The sequence below is a fragment of the Felis catus genome, chromosome E2 (genome assembly GCF_018350175.1).
Source record: "Felis catus isolate Fca126 chromosome E2, F.catus_Fca126_mat1.0, whole genome shotgun sequence".
In the NCBI taxonomy this organism is placed as follows: Eukaryota; Metazoa; Chordata; class Mammalia; order Carnivora; family Felidae; genus Felis; species Felis catus.
The window spans coordinates 15380227-15395508 of NC_058382.1; the positions used below are offsets into that span (position 1 = coordinate 15380227).

Genomic DNA, 15282 nt, shown 5'->3' on the forward strand with positions numbered 1-15282 from the left:
AGGCTCCTGGAGTGTTGTGTGGCTCCTCAGTGTGGACCTGGGCCCCCTGACATAGGCTTGGGGCCCTGTGGGGCAGGTCTGGGGTCCCTGGAGGTGAGTCGTCGGTCCACTAATATGGGCTAAAGCCCTCTGAGGTGGGTCTGGAGTCCCCTGGAGTCTTATCTGGGGATGCCCGCGCTGAGTCAGGGTTCCCTGAGGTAGGTCTGGGGCCTCCTGGGGTGTCGTCTGGAGTCCTGGGGTACGGGTGGAGGGGTGCACCGAGGGGGATCTGGACCCCAGAGGGCTTGCACCACCCGTCCCACCCCTGCGGGTCTGGGCCGGCCCTGACCGGTTCTCCTCGGGGATGTGCAACGCCATCATGGTCAGTGGCTCCTGGCACTGCACGGCCCAGCCCAGCCGCTCGCCGGCTCGCCGCGTCTCCACCTGCAGGAAGTGGTTGGGCATCCGGCTCCACGAGACGGGCATCAGCATCTGCACCTCGAGCCGAGGCGGGCACTGCGGGGCCGGGTTCTTGCGCTCACTCAGAAACATGGCGGCTGACAGCGGCATGATGTTCTGGAGGCACAGAGGTGGGCACCGGTCACAATTCCCAGCCCTCTCTGTCCTGCCACTCTGCTTCCAGGGAGACCTCCCGGATTGCCCCGCTTTTCAGCCACTCTGCCAGCCTGACCTCCCGCACCTACTGCCTCAGCCTGCCCCATCACCGCACCCTCACCTTCTGCTTCCCCAGCTCAAACTGGATGACATTCTGGTGGGTGGGCAGGACAAAGACGGCAGGGAACAGCTTCGTGTTGGGCTCCACCTGGCAAGACAGAAGAGGGCAGGATGAGGAAGCGGGTGACCTGGAGGTGATGTTGAGTGTGGATTCTGAATCCTGGGGTCGATTGCCCCAGCTTGATCCTGCTGGTGTCTACGGATCCAAACTCAGGCACTGAAAGCGCCCCAATGACCCCGAGGCTGCTCACGGGCTGTCCCCACTCTGATCCGGCCAGGCCAACCTCCAGCTCCCCCGGGATCACTGTGCATATCATGCCCGCCACCATTCCCCCTTCTCTCCCAAGACTCATGCTTCAAAACCCAGAAAGTTCTTCTGACTGCGCTTTCCCTCCAGCCCCTCTGATCTCCGCAGCGGAACCCCCCCCGAGCCTTCATCACCACAAACACCATCGTCTGTGAAGCCGTCTTGCCCAGCCTGAATCTAACCGCACCTCTGGACCCGACTCCTAGCTCCCAGGAAATACAGCGGACAGAGGAAAATGTTAAAACAACACCAGGGGGATGCGACAGCCAGATGCAGACTGAGAAGCTAGGCTGGCACTCCCGATGGCGGTAGACACACGAATCTCCCAGGATTAAGTTTGGCATTCTCATTGGGCAGGTCTGGGGGGAAGCCTGAGATTCTGCATTTTTAAAAAAATTTTTAAGTTTTATTATTTATTTTGAGGGGGGAGGGGCAGAGACAGAGAGACAGAGAGAGAGAGAGAGAGAGAGAGAGAGAGAGAGAGAGAGAAAGAATCCCAAGCAGGCTCTGCATTGCCAGTGCAGAGCCCGATGGGGGGCTCGAACTCACGAAACCGTGAGATCATGACCTGAGCTGAAACCAAGGGCCAGCCGCTTAACTGACTGAGCCACCCAAGGTGCCCAGGTGAGGCAGACCCTGCCGGTCCAGGGACCATACTTTGAGAAGCAAAGCTTTACAGGACAGACAGCCTGGTTTCTTCAGCAAACACATTTCGAAGAGAGAGAGAGCTGGAAGGGAAATCTACACAGGAGACTCGAGGGGTCTAGCAACCAATTAAAATAGAAGACCTTATTTGGATTCCAGTTCAAATGAACAAATGGGAAAAAGACAGTTTTGAGACAACCGGGGAAATGGGAACATGGACTGGATATTTGGTTAATTAATTAGGAATTATTGGATTTGTTCGTGTTTGTTTTTTAGATCCAAGTGGTATTGTGTCATGCTTTTTAAAAGAATCCTTATTTTTTTAGAGATACATACTGAAAAGAGATGAAAGATATTTGGGGACTCCTTCAAAACCATCCAGAGTGTATGGCAGTGAGGGGGGTGTGGAGGCTAAAGACGACACGAGATTGGCTATGAGTGCGTACTCGTTGAAGCTGGCTAGTGGGGACATGGAGGTTCAGTACGCTATTCTATTTTTGCATGTTTTTGAAAATTCTCCATTTGAAATAAAGTTTTAGGGGCGCCTGGGTGGCTCAGTCGGTTAAGCGTCCGATTCTTGATTTCGGCTGGGGTCATGATCTCACACGGTTTGTGGGATTGAACCCCGCATCGGGCTCTGGGCTGACGTCATGGAACCTGCTTGGGATTCTCTCTCTCCCTCTCTCTCTGCCCCTCCCCTGCTTGCTCGATCTCTCCAAATAAGTAAAGTTTAAAGAATAAAAATAAAATAAAGTTTTACAGAATCCAAGTTAGGTGGATTAATGGGTGGATAGGTGGATAAACATGTCATAAAGCCAGTGTAGGTGGTAGAATCTTGGTAGTGGGTATGTGGGTGTTCAAAGTACGATTCTTTTCATTTTGTTGTACGTTTGAGATCTTTCATCATAAAATGTTGAAAAGGAAAAGGCTACCTTAGGATTCATCCTAGGGTGTTCCTTGATTGGTGAAAGGTTGGCAATTGATGTCACCTGGCCTAAGAGGGACTATGGACCACTCTCCGGGGTCAAGGCTGTCTCCTCCGTTCTGGGTGTCAGTTCAATGCAAGGTTAACTAGGTGGTCCCCCCGCAACTACCCAGGTCTGGCCTGTCCTGAGGGCAGACTAGGAGCTGTTTTTGTCCTGTCTCTCTGGGATCTGTCCTCAGAGGGGGTCTGGAAGGGCCATCCCAGTGTAGTGGGACATGAGAACACTGTTGCTAAGTTGCTGAGGGCCGGGCTCACCTGGAAAAAGGTGTTGCTTTCTTTGCCATTGGCAGTAAATGTCATCAGGCCAGTGGCCAAGTCCACGAGGCAGCCAATGACAAGGTCCGTGTGGCTGATCCGGCCCTGCTGCCCCGAGCTCACGAAGTCCCCGCCCCACACCATGTAGCAGTTGCTGCACTTGAGGCTGGAGGAAACAGGAGTGGTCAGTGCATGGACTCTGGACACTTCCTTCCCCAGACTCCCAGGACACCATGGCCTCAGAGCTCCATACCTAAACCCCCACCACCTGCAGACCTGATGCCGAAACCCTGAGCCCCTCAGAGTGAAGGTTCTTAGAAGTTGGCTGGGGGTTTTGGGAGGAAGAGAGGGAAGGAGAGCAGGAAGAGAGAACAGAGAAAGGAGGAAATGTAGAAAGGGGAGGGTAAGATGAAGAAGGAAGAGAAAATGGAAAAGAACAAATGGAAAAAGAAGAGGAGAAAAAACCAAGAGCAGGAGCCATTGTTGGAAAGTCAACAGGAAGAGAAGAGGAGAAGAAGAGGGGGAGGGAAGCTGCCGAGCCAGGTGCCCAGCACTGACCTCTCACTTCCCACTGTCCCCACCCCCTCCTGGGCACCTGCTGTGGACGTTGCCTTGTTCGTCCCCCATGGTCACCGTCACTGCCCGGACCTTGCTGAGGTCGAAGTTCATGTCGTGTTGATGGTAGTCGGGGGTGACCCAGCCCACCCACACACAGCTGGGCTCCTGGCCAGCGAAGACCCTCACGGAGTAATAGTACTAGAGAGGCAAAGGGGGATCAATGGTTAGTCTGGAAGGCGGGTGACACAGGGCTTCCCTGGGACTCTAAGTTGGCCTCTCTGGATTTGCAGTGTCCTCTGGGAGTTCAACAATAAATTACTGGATTTGAGACCCCCTGGGTCTATGTCCCTGTTTCTGTGTCTACTGATATATTTTTAGACTTGGGAATCCTCTGGGACTATTTGTGATACCCCCAAATTTGGGTCCCTCTCCAAATCGCAAAGTTACTGATAAATAATAGTTAACAAACAGTTCACAAGTTATTTTACTTAACTTTTATAATCACCATCAAGTGGGTACAACTTTTAGCCTCATTTTACTGACGGGAGAACCATAAAGCTTCCATAAAGGAGAAGGCATAGAGAGCAGTTGAGGTGACTTACCCACTTGGCACCCAGGTAGCCCATAATCCTAACCACGAAGCTACCTGTCTCAGAAAACATTCCAGATTTGGGAAATCCCTAAACTTTATTGAGATAATTGTCAATTTTGCTTCCCAGGAATATACTAGAGTAGCTATTAAATTTGGGGGTATCGAGTTTATATGGGTGAACCCAAATATTGAGGTCCCAAGCCTACATTGCTATATACTCTGGATTCTGGGATCCCTGGGAGTTTTATCAGTGTGCCTTATAGCTTCATGGTGTTCCCTGCAATTTTTAGACCCCTAGCTATACGGATTCAGGGGTTCAAGGGATTAACTCAGTGTGTGCTCTATTTCGTGGACTTCAGTATATATCAGGGTGTCCCCAGGAAGGGAAATTACTAGAGATGGCAGCATGAAATTTGGAAATCTGGGGGGTCTCAGAGTTAAGGGCCCCGGGTTCACACCGTGGTGGTATTGAGGATGATCTCGGGGTCATCACGGTTGTCGGCAGGCACCACCTCTCGAGGGAGTCGAGGCAGAGTGGGAGTGGCTGGTGGCTGGGTCATCATGGCGGCCTTCTTGGCCTTGAATAAGAACCTGGTGAGGAGGAAAGGCTACCGTGAGAGCCAGCTTTCAAGCCCAGTCCCCCCAGGCCTCTTCACCACAACATTCATGGCCCCCACGTCTATCCTAAATACATCCCATTTCTAATGCCCAAGACCTCGCCTCTTGAAGGATAAAACTCCCAACTGCGTCAGCATAATCCATTCTGGAGATGCTGTGCTCTGTGCTTGCTGATACCCAGTCACCCAAATTTAAAAGTGCCTCTGGGAACATGGAGGTTCCCTTTGGGGCACACAGTGGTTCCCCAAGTCCGCATTTCTCATATGGGGGCTAAAGGCATTTGGGAAAGGACAATTCTTCATTGTGTGGTACTGTCTTATACACTGAAGGCATGCAGGATTCCTGGAGCAGTACCACCACCTCAACGAACCGTGATGACCAGCATCGTCCATCACGTCCAAACACCCGCCGAGAGACACAGAACTACATCCCATTGAAAACCACTGCCTAGTAGAGGAAAACACGTTTGCTTCAAATCAGGCTTAATGCCTTTTGAGAGTCTCCTTTGAAGTTAGCTTTTGGGGGGCACATTTGAGACAGAGAAGCGACCCCAAGCTAGAAGACCAGTGGTGTTCACTGGGATACCCTGGGGTACCATCAACTCTCCCATGATATTTTAGTGTCTGTCCACTATAGTGTCCGTGGATAATGAAGTCCATTGGGTGAAATGCTTTGAGGCCCATTAGGTACCCCCAAGGATAGTGGAGTTCTCCATAGATATAGTGGGGTACTCTGGTTTTACATTCTCAAGGAAATGAGGGCATCCCAGGAAAATAATGGGGTTCACTTGAGGCATGATAGTCTCCCTCAGTGTTCTGACTCCTCTTAACATATATGGGGCCACTCTGGGATACGTTGGGGTTCCTCAAGTTATCGAGGTTACCTAATTGGGGGTCCCAAACCCCACCCTGGCCCCACCCTTGACTCACCCTCTCTTCTTGTTCTTCTCTGTGGTAGCATCCTTCTCGTTCTCCACCCTGGCGGGCGGGGCCTCTGCCCCCGCCTGGGCGTTGCCCCCGGGTGCCCCCTCCTTGGCAGTTCCTTCTTTGGCCCCCTCAGCCTCGCCCCAGCGCCCCGCTGAGCGGCGCAGGTTTTCATAGTCAGGGTCCGGTTCTGCCGCTCTGACCTCATCCTCGGCGGGTGGCTGCAGGCCTGGGGGCGCCAGGGGCGTGGCCCCAGCCGTGCAGCGGAAGTGCTGGTGGAACTGGACCGGAAGGCTGAGCCGGAGAAAGAGCATCTCCACGAGACTGTTCTGGGAGCCCCAGGTGCGGTGGCTCAGGCGCAGGCAGGGCGGTGTATCCACGGTGCCATCCACGCGGGCCACCTGAAGGGAAGCAGGAAGACTGAGCCAGGCAGGCAGGCTAGGCCATGGGTCCAAAACCTGGTACTCACAGAGCCACCGCTAGGCCTTAGAGCACCTGTGTGAGAATCAGCCAGACTCGCTCCTCTGGGTGGATGCGCTCCCTGTGGGACACACAGCTTGGCTGCGGGGTGCGTTCAGCCCTCTGCCAATCTCTGTCTAGGCACCTGTACAGTGGCCACCCTGGTCAGACACTGGAATCCACTGGAATCACTTGGGGAGTTTCCAGGACCTACCTGTGCGTCTCACTCCAGACTAAATCATCCACCCATCCATCCATTCCACAAATACTTACTGAGAGCCTACTGTGTGCCAGGCACTGTTCCAAGTGCCAGGAACACATCAGTGAACAGGACAAAGGCCCTGCCCTCCTGGTGTCTTGGGGAGAGTCTCAGGGAGAGCAGGCCAGAGGGGCAGAGTTTTGTAAAGGCTCCCCAGATGAACTTTTGCTAAACTTTCTGTATATGGAGACACAACATTAAGGAAAGGGGGCGTGTCATAATGCACAACATGACGAGGTTATAGAGTGGCCCCACCTGTGTGCCCAGCACCCAGATGGAGAAACAAAATTGACCAAGTCCCTCAGGAGCCCTCTTGGTGCCCACTTAGACACCACTCTCTCAAAGGCAGTGAGGGATTCTGATGAGAGAAATGTACCAGCCTGGCTTAAACAAGAGGCAGGAGCTGACAGAGAGCAGGTGCCTGGCCTCTACGTTCCAAAGACAGGCTCTCCAAGGTTTTCTGGAGACTCCATAAACAACTGGAGTGGTTCCCACTCTTTGATGTCTCTCTTCAAAGACCAAATACCAAGACCTCTGTGCTCCCTTTCGGCCAGTCAACAAATTTTACCCAGAAACTGTGGCCAAGATTTGCTGTTCTCAGAATGTCTGCAGGGTCTTTTTCTCTACTCTCTCCCATCTCTTATAGACCCTGTTTTGCTCTTGGGCAAGAGTCTACTGACCGTCTCCCTCCTGTGATTTGTGTGCAAAGTAACTAAACTTCGGAGGTATTCTTTCACGGTAACATCCTCCTGATTTCGCACACCATAGATTAGCTCTGCCTGCTCTTGAACTTTCTACGAATGGGATCCCACAAGATGTGTTTTGTGTCTGGCTCCTTTCCTTTTTAAATGTTTTAAAATGTTTATTTGTTTAGTGCTGAGATGGGAGAGGGGGGTGCAGGCAGAGAGAGAAGGAGAGAGAGAGAATCCCAAGCAGGCTCTGCCCTGTCAGCTCAGATGCAGGACCCAATCACTCGAACCATGAGATCATGACCTGAGCCTAAATCAAGTGTCCTGATGCTTAACTGACTGAGCCACCCAGGCACCCTGTGCCTGGCCTCTTTCTCTCGGGATTATGTCTGTGAGATTCACCCGGATGGTTGTGTGTAGGTTAGTCTATTCATTCTCATGGCTGTCTAGCATTCTGTTCTTTGGGTTGAGAACACATCTGGCAGTAGCAGGAATTAGGAGGTCCACATCTGTTCCACCAGCCTCTCCTTCCTCTGGCTCTGGTCTTTCTGCCTCTGCTATTGTCCCCTACAATCCATTCTCAATGGAGACCTTTCCAAAACTCACATCCAAACTGGACATTCCCCTGCTTTAAACCCATCCATTCTCACCTAGTTGCAAAATGTCTCCCCACAAATTACTGATTAATTACAAAGAGAAAAAAGTAATTTATGGTGGAGAAATCTGAGAGACTCCACCTAAATCAAACAGTCAAAATTAATGTAATGGGTAATAAGACATAAGACATAATGACATTATGTGCCTCCTGATATTCTCCATCAGGCAGGACACAATGTCTTGGTATTTCTGCCAAATAGGTGTAACTTGTACCTCATCATTCAGCAAACCAAAATGAGAGCTATTCTGCAAAATAACTGGTGTGTACTCTCCAAAAATGTTAATGTCATGAAAGACAAAGACAGACTCAGGAACGTTCTACATTGAAGAATAAAGAGGAGAGCGTGGGTAGCTCAGTTGGTTGAGCATCCAACTCTTGATTTTAGCTCAGGTCATGATCTCACAATTGGTCATGAAATCGGGTCCTGCATCTGGCTCCATGCCCAGCATGGAGCCTGCTTAAGATTCTCTCCCTCTCACTCTGCCCTTCCCCTGCTCATGTTCATGCTTTCTCTCTCTCCCTCACTCAAAAATTTTTTAAAAAATAATTAATTAATTAAAAGAATAAAGAGACATAACAACTCAATGCAACATGTAATCCTGGATTTGATTCTGTACCAAAAAAATTTTTTAATCACCACAATTACTAAAATTTGAATACAGATTATGAATTAAGTAATAGTACGTATTGGTGTTAAATTTCCTGATTTTCATGACCTGACTTCTGTAATTGCAGTTCTGTAAGAGCATAGCCTGTTCTGAAGAAATGCATATTGAAATGTTTAGGGATAAAGAACCATCATGGGGGCGACTGGCTGGCTCTGTTGGTAGAGTGGGCAACTCTTGAGCTTAGGGTCCTGAGTTCAAGCCCCACGCTGGGCATAGAGTTTACATTAAAAAAAAAAAAAAAAAAAGAGGCATAATGTCTCCAATGTATTTAAATGATTCAGAAGGGGGGGCAGAAGGGGTTAATCCAGCTCTTCTTTTTTCCCTCCCCCTATTTTATAGGCAAGGTCCCTGGAGCTCTGACAGGTTGTAGTTTGCTGAGGTTATACCTGACAAGGTAGCCCTGGGAGCTCAACTGTCCCAACATGCCCTTCTACGTGGTTTGTGGGCTAACATGGAAGAAAAGGAGACACTTGGGGAAGAGAATTGTGGGAAGAATGAAGTTTGGAGGCAGATCAGAGGGTATTGAGTGGGGTCAGTCCTCACCTCATAGTGGGGGTGCTCAAGGGGTACAGCCTCAAATTGGGGAAGGCTTTTGCTGAACCAGGTGGTGACCGGGCGCTGCATGTTGATGGCGAATGGCTCAAAGCCTTCCTGGAGGCCACAGATGGCAAAGAACCGCAGGGAGCTCACATCCTGGCCCAGGTTCAGGTGACCCACCTGACCAGGTCCCAAGCTGCAGACAGGCAGGAAGCCTGGTGGGAGGGGATGGATGGGCAGGGGTGAGGATAGGTGGGCAGGGTGGGAGCAGGAGGGGAGGAGGTACTGTGGAAGGAAAGGATGGAAAGGGGGAGACTAGGGATGCAGTGTAGGGTCAGATGAAAGAAACCCAGAAAGGGGCCACGAGGCCAGCCCTTACCATCCCCAACCTCAATTTCCCGGAAGGCCGTTTCAGAGCCTGAATCGGACATCAGGACCTCGCCATTGAGGGTGAAGATAATGGTGTTCTCTGTGAGGTCGATCATGCAGCCCACGACATCGCCTGACTGCCAGGGACGCCCAAACGGTTCACTGCCCAAGTGCCAGCGCTGGCCCTGTGAGGAGGTGAGGGGAAGATGTGGGGTGAGAGAGACACAGAGAAATGGAGACATGCAGAAGCAAGGAGAGACATGTAAAGATACACATGCAAGGCACTGGGTTCAAGACATGTGGGACAGACAAGGGGTCACCCCCACAGGGTTCCCATCTTTTCCCATATTTGCATCCATGATCTTTGGAATGTAAGGGATAGGTTTTCATGCTTTCCCTTCCCACTGATCTCTGTATCCCGTCCCTTCTGCCTGCGTTCTCTACTCTTTCCATGGCTGGTGCTAGGGTTATGCAGACCACCAAAGTGGTAGTCGGGGGTTCAGGGCCGTGGTAAGTTAGGGGGATGGAAGGGAAAAGTGAACCTACCAATGTCCCCTCTACAGACTCACATATACCTATATGCCCCCAGAATAGGTAAATGGATAACGAGATGGATGGATGGGAAGTAGGGTGCACGGCCAGATGGAAGAATGGAATGGAAGCTTACTCTACATTCGTTGATACAAGGAAGGAAGAAATTATAGACAGATAGATGGATGAGTGGGTGGGTAGATGGATGGATAGGTGGACAGGTGGATAAATGGATGAGTGGATGGATGCACGCATCAATGATTTGATCGATAAGTGAAATCACAAATTGCTTAAATAAGTGAATGGCTAAACTAACAAAAGAATGAATAAACGGATGGAAATGTGGATGGGTAAGTGGTTATTTGGGCAGATGAGTAGATGGGTGGGTAGTCGGATTTGTGGATAGGTGGATGGATGAATAGACGGATGGTTAGATGGAAAGATGGATGATGGATAGATATGTGCATGGACAGAGAGGGATGGATGAACAGATGGACGAGTGGTAAGGCAGATCAGGGATGAGTGGACAGTGGGGCACAGACAGAGGCAGGGCTGGAGTGTATGAGTTGTGTGGAGGGACCACAGGGCCTGGCAGAAGGGAGCCCAGGGAGTACCCACGCGGTGCCCATTGAAGACATAGGCCAGCTCGTCAGCTCCCAGCTCCACGTCGGGCCGCAGCTCAGGCCTCGCCCAGCCCACTCGCATCTCACCGGTGGTGACTGCCTCGAACTCAAAGTACCAGCGGCCGCTCTGCACCGCGTAGGATTTCTCTGCCCGGAAGATGCGCACCCGGTCCCAACGAGACTGGCTCTCCACCTGACCTGCAGAGTCAGGGGCCAAGCAGAGTCAGAGACTGGGTGGGGAGTGGATCCCAAGGCACTGAGAGGCTGGTGGGAGACACCAGAGAAGGTAAGGGCCTCAGGGGGCTGGGGGAAGAGGGACGATTTCTTGGTGTTATAGGAGAAGAACTGGTGAATCTCAGACTAGCCAGAGGTGGAAAGGACCTACTCAGTGAGACTCCTCCCCCACCCCCTCTCCTTAGCAGTCAGAGCCCTGAGAGAAGAGATGCTGACAGAGACAGAAAGTCGGGTGTGTCACTGTCATGGTCTAGGGTTAAGGGTCAAGATTAGGGTCGATGTTTAGATTTAAGCATCTAGAGCCAGATTAGGGAGAGAGTGTCAGAGTCAGGCTCTAGGAGGGGAGAGAAATTGGAGTTGGGGACCACAGCCAGGATGGGTGGTTGAGGTTGGGATTGGGATAGGTCAGGGGTCAGGGTAAGGGTAGGGGTTAGAAGCTCTCTGAGCTCTTGGCTGGGTCATGTTGAAGCTGGGTCATGTTGAAGCTATGGTTAGAGGTTAGAGGTTAGAGGTTAGAGGTTAGGAGGTTAGGAGGTTAAGAGTTAGGTTAGGAGGTTAGGAGTCAGTGTTGGGGGTCAGGAATTGGAGTCAGGGATTAGGGATAGTGCTCACTGGGCTCCTGACCTGGCAGCTCAGTGTTATAGCCATAGCCCAGGCAGGGTTTGTGTATGATGAAGGTCAGTGGTCAAGATTGGGTTCAGGGTCGGGGTCAGAGTAAGGGTCACGGTTATGGAGTGCAGAAAGGCTCAATGTGGTAGATGTAGCCCATTCAGGGGCTGAGTCAGGTCAGAAATCAAGGGTCAAGGGACGAGGTCCGCATCACGGTAGGAGTCAGGGTCAGGGACCTGAGGTCTGCACTCACTGGGCTCCTGGTCAGGCGGCTCAATGTTGTAGCCATAGCCCAGCAGGGTGCGCACGGCCTGGCAGAGGCTGTCCCGGTTGCTGCGCTTGGTGGCCTCGTCCAGCAGCCGATAGGGCACGAGGCGAGGGTTTCGGCGCGCTGGGATGTCCTGCACAGCGCTGTAGCTCCAGCCCTGGGCCACACGGTCTCGTGCCCACACGTTGTGCCCATTCTCTGCCAGCCGGTCCACCAGCGTCATCTGCGCCGGTGTCAGCCGCACGTGGCTCAGGTCTAGTGGCGCCGGCTTGTACCCATTGCTCATCATGTACCTGTGGGTGTGGCAGGGCTTGGTGAGATGAGACCCTCACCTCCACCCCTGGGCTCTGCTCAGTGGGATCTCTGACTTCTGACCCTTGCTCCAGGATTCCATGATCCTGAGCTCTGAGTTTTGGAATTGCTGACCTTTGATCTCTGGCATCAGGCTTCTATGACTCTGTTGAATAAGCTTTGAGATACTTGGCTTCTTTACCCAGGATCCTGTGAGCCTAGCAAGGGCTTTCATGTCACTGACCTCTGGCCTCTCTGACCCCTGCATTGTGATTTTGGCAGCCTCCTCTTCAACCTGGAACTCTGACCTCTCACTTCTAACTTTGAGGTTTCTTACCGCTGACCTCAGAACTCTATCACTTCAAATTCCTGGCTTTGGAGTCCTTGACCTCTGAACCCTGACCTCTATCCCCAAGGACCTCTCACCTATAATTTTAGGGTCCCTCACTTATGACTCCAACAGCTTCTCACCTCTTTCTATCGACTCCTTGACTCTGACTTGGAGAAATTACCTCTGTTCTCTCATTTTCCCTGATTCCATGGCAGACCTTGACCTTGGGTCCTGACTCACACCCACTGTCCCTCTGGGACTCCTGCCTCCATAATCCTGACACCTCCTCAGGACACTCACCACTGACTCCAGGCCCTGACCCCTTGTCCTATGACCTTCACCTTAACCTGTGACCCTTTGTCTCTGACCTCAGCCTCATACAAGACCCCTCAACTGCCCAGCCCTTATCACGTCATCCCCAGCCCCGCCCCCAACTCTGTTCCCCAGAGGGACCCGGGCCCCCCACACTCACGTCTTGGGGAGTTTGGTCTTCTTGAGGTTGTCCTCCGCCTTCTCATCCGCCATGCCCACGTGGCAGCCCAGTGCCAGCAGAGTCCTGGGGCAGGGTGGGAGGGCAGTGTCACCTCACACAGCCTTCCTGCCCCTGGCCTCCCCTCCCCCAGCCCGGCTTCCCTCCTCCCCCGCCCTTGTCGGTTTCTCACATCTCTTGCTCTGACTTTCTGGGTGTCTGTCCCCATCCCTCTGTCTCAGTCTCTGTCTCTCTGACTCCTGTCTGGCGTTGCTTCTTTGTCTCTGTATCTCTTTGACGGTGCCCATCTTTTCCTGTCCACTTACTTCTTTCCCTGATTCCACGTCTCTCTCTCTCTCTCTTACCGACTAGCTCTCTAGTCTCTCTAGCTGTCTGTCTCTGCTTCACAATCCCTGTCTCTCCTTGCCCTCCTCCTCACCAGCAGTCGGTCCCAGGCCCCTGCTCCCTGCCCCCCCCCTCACTTGAGCGTCTCCCCCGACATCTGCAGGTTGTAATTCCTCTCGGGCTCTGGTAGGCTGTGGAAGTCCACGAGACACGGGTGCAGCCTCTTATTGTCATCCCGAACCTGGAGAAACGTCAGTGTCAACTTTCAGGGTCCCTTCCCTCCCCCCAACACTCCCAGACTGTGGCCCCTGACGTCCTGCCCTTGGTTCTGCCACAAGAACCCCAAGGACGCCCTGGTGCCCTAAAGTCCCTTCCCCCAACCACCCCTCCCTGCTCACTCCCCCAACGGCAAGTCTAGCCTGAGTCCCTCATGCTGCAGGCGGCCCCTCACCGGGCCATAGGTCCAGCCCTGCTCGATGCGAGTCAGCGCCCAGAGTTCATGGATGTTCTCTGCCAGCTTCTCCCGAATGCGTTCCAGATGGGGAGGCAGGACAATCTGGGGGCAGGGAATGTTCATGAGATCCCTGTGTTCCTTCCAGGCTGCACCATGACCCCTCTCCCCAAAGACACGTATGAGCCCTGGATGGTTCCCCCAGATTTTCCCTGCTATTCTGAGCCCTGCTCCTCATCACCATCACCTGACTCCAGGGTGGACACCCAGCTGAGTAAGGACTTCGAATCATGGAATTAAGGAATTATCTAGGAATTGGGACTCTCTCCCCCTTTGGACTGGTTGTTCCATGAGGACAGGGCCTGGGGCTGCCTCAGTTTCTACCACTTCCCAGCCCATCCCACAGCCAGGCTCAGAGGAGATGCTTGGAAAGTGGTTGCTGAATGAACGGGCAAGTCTCTTTCCTTCTTTGTTCAATGAGGATCGGAACAATACTTACCTCATAAGGATTCAGTGATATAATCCAGATAACTACTCAATCTTACGTAGTTTATGTAAGTGCCTGGCGCACAGTGGGTGTATAATAAATATTTATGTTGTTAGTGTTCTACGGACAAGAGATAATGATGGTTCGGACCAGGGCAGGCCATGGGGAGAAGCAGAGGGGGTGGGAGGGATGTCCAGGAGGCCGAGTGGACAGCCCATGAGGCTGAGAAGCTGGGGGAGCAGGAGGGAGACATCCAGAAGGGGGCCCAGGCTCTGTCCTGGCTACAGGGGATGGCTAGTTCACCACGAAATAATATCACTATTGCTACTGATAACACTAACTGTATTGAGTCCTTCCTATTTACTCAGGACCGTGCTGAGCGCTTCACAGATATTAATTCATCTGACCTCCACAACTGTGAGACAAGGTAGGTTCTGTTGTTATCCCCCTTTCCTCACAGATGAAGAAACTGAGGCACAGAGAAGTAAAGCCACATACGTACGGTAACACACAGAAAATCAGACCCTCGTGGTCAGGCTCTTGAACACAACTTATGTGGCTTCTGATAGGGACATGTTTGGGGGGGGGGAGTTCAAGTTGGGACAGGAGGAGTGGGAAGGCCCAGATGGAAGGGATGCCAACAGACTAGTGGAAAAGATCTCAAACTTTGGAATCCACACATGGGTTCAAATCAGCTGTGTGGCTTATATAGGTTGCTTAACTCCTCTGGGTCTCACTTTCCTCAACTGTAAACCAGGGACAATAATAGTCTTTCCTTGGGGCGCCTGGTTTGCTCAGGCGGGTGAGCATCCAACTCTTGATTTCAGCTCAGGTCATGGTTCTCACGGTTTGTGAGATCGAAGCCCACAGCACAGAGCCTGCTCAGGACTCTCTCTGACCCTCCCTTGTGTGTGTGCACATGCTCTCATGCTCTCTCTCAAAAAAAAAAAAAAAACCTCAAAAACTTTAATAATTGTCCTTTCTTTAGGGGGCTATAGTGAGGACCCCCGGAAAGTGGGATTCTGTCTTCCGAGAGTTCTTTGCCTCCACTCTGCCTCAGCTTCCCAATCTGTTGTTAAACAACAAGATTCCCAGCTTCCAAATCAGCTCCCCACCTCCCTGACTCGTAAGGGAGTTTGTCTCACCAGGAAACCCTTGCAGGGCAAGCAGTACCTGGACAGTGTCCACAGGGCAGGGCACAAAGTCAGTGTGTGAGAGGCAGCGGCTGGGGCCCACCAGGTGGGGCCCTCGAGGCCCCTCCCGCCGATACTCCTTGATGGGCTCCAGATGAAGTCGCTCTCGAGGGAGCACAGCTTCATGGCATGGGGCATAGCCAGGTGGAGGGAGGAACTTGAATTCGCCATGGCGGCCACCAAGAAGGAACCGTACCCTGAGTGGGAGAGTGGG

At 52.3% G+C, this 15282-nt stretch overlaps 1 protein-coding gene across 2 annotated transcripts in view; it reads right to left on the reverse strand.

Annotated features, from left to right (window-relative positions):
* The window catches only part of RYR1 (ryanodine receptor 1), a 118058-nt gene that overhangs the window by 80872 nt on the left and 21904 nt on the right, over positions 1-15282 (reverse strand). For both annotated transcript variants that reach the window (XM_045047083.1, XM_023245508.2), the window contains exons 20-33: positions 15049-15265; positions 13389-13493; positions 13075-13178; positions 12596-12679; positions 11487-11794; positions 10386-10588; positions 9247-9421; positions 8874-9082; positions 5604-5998; positions 4515-4647; positions 3502-3662; positions 2907-3072; positions 716-802; positions 329-555 (exon numbers count right to left, since the gene is read on the reverse strand). In XM_045047083.1, the coding sequence (XP_044903018.1) occupies positions 329-555; positions 716-802; positions 2907-3072; positions 3502-3662; positions 4515-4647; positions 5604-5998; positions 8874-9082; positions 9247-9421; positions 10386-10588; positions 11487-11794; positions 12596-12679; positions 13075-13178; positions 13389-13493; positions 15049-15265 (2574 nt within the window). The remainder of the gene's footprint in view (positions 1-328; positions 556-715; positions 803-2906; positions 3073-3501; positions 3663-4514; positions 4648-5603; positions 5999-8873; positions 9083-9246; positions 9422-10385; positions 10589-11486; positions 11795-12595; positions 12680-13074; positions 13179-13388; positions 13494-15048; positions 15266-15282) is intronic.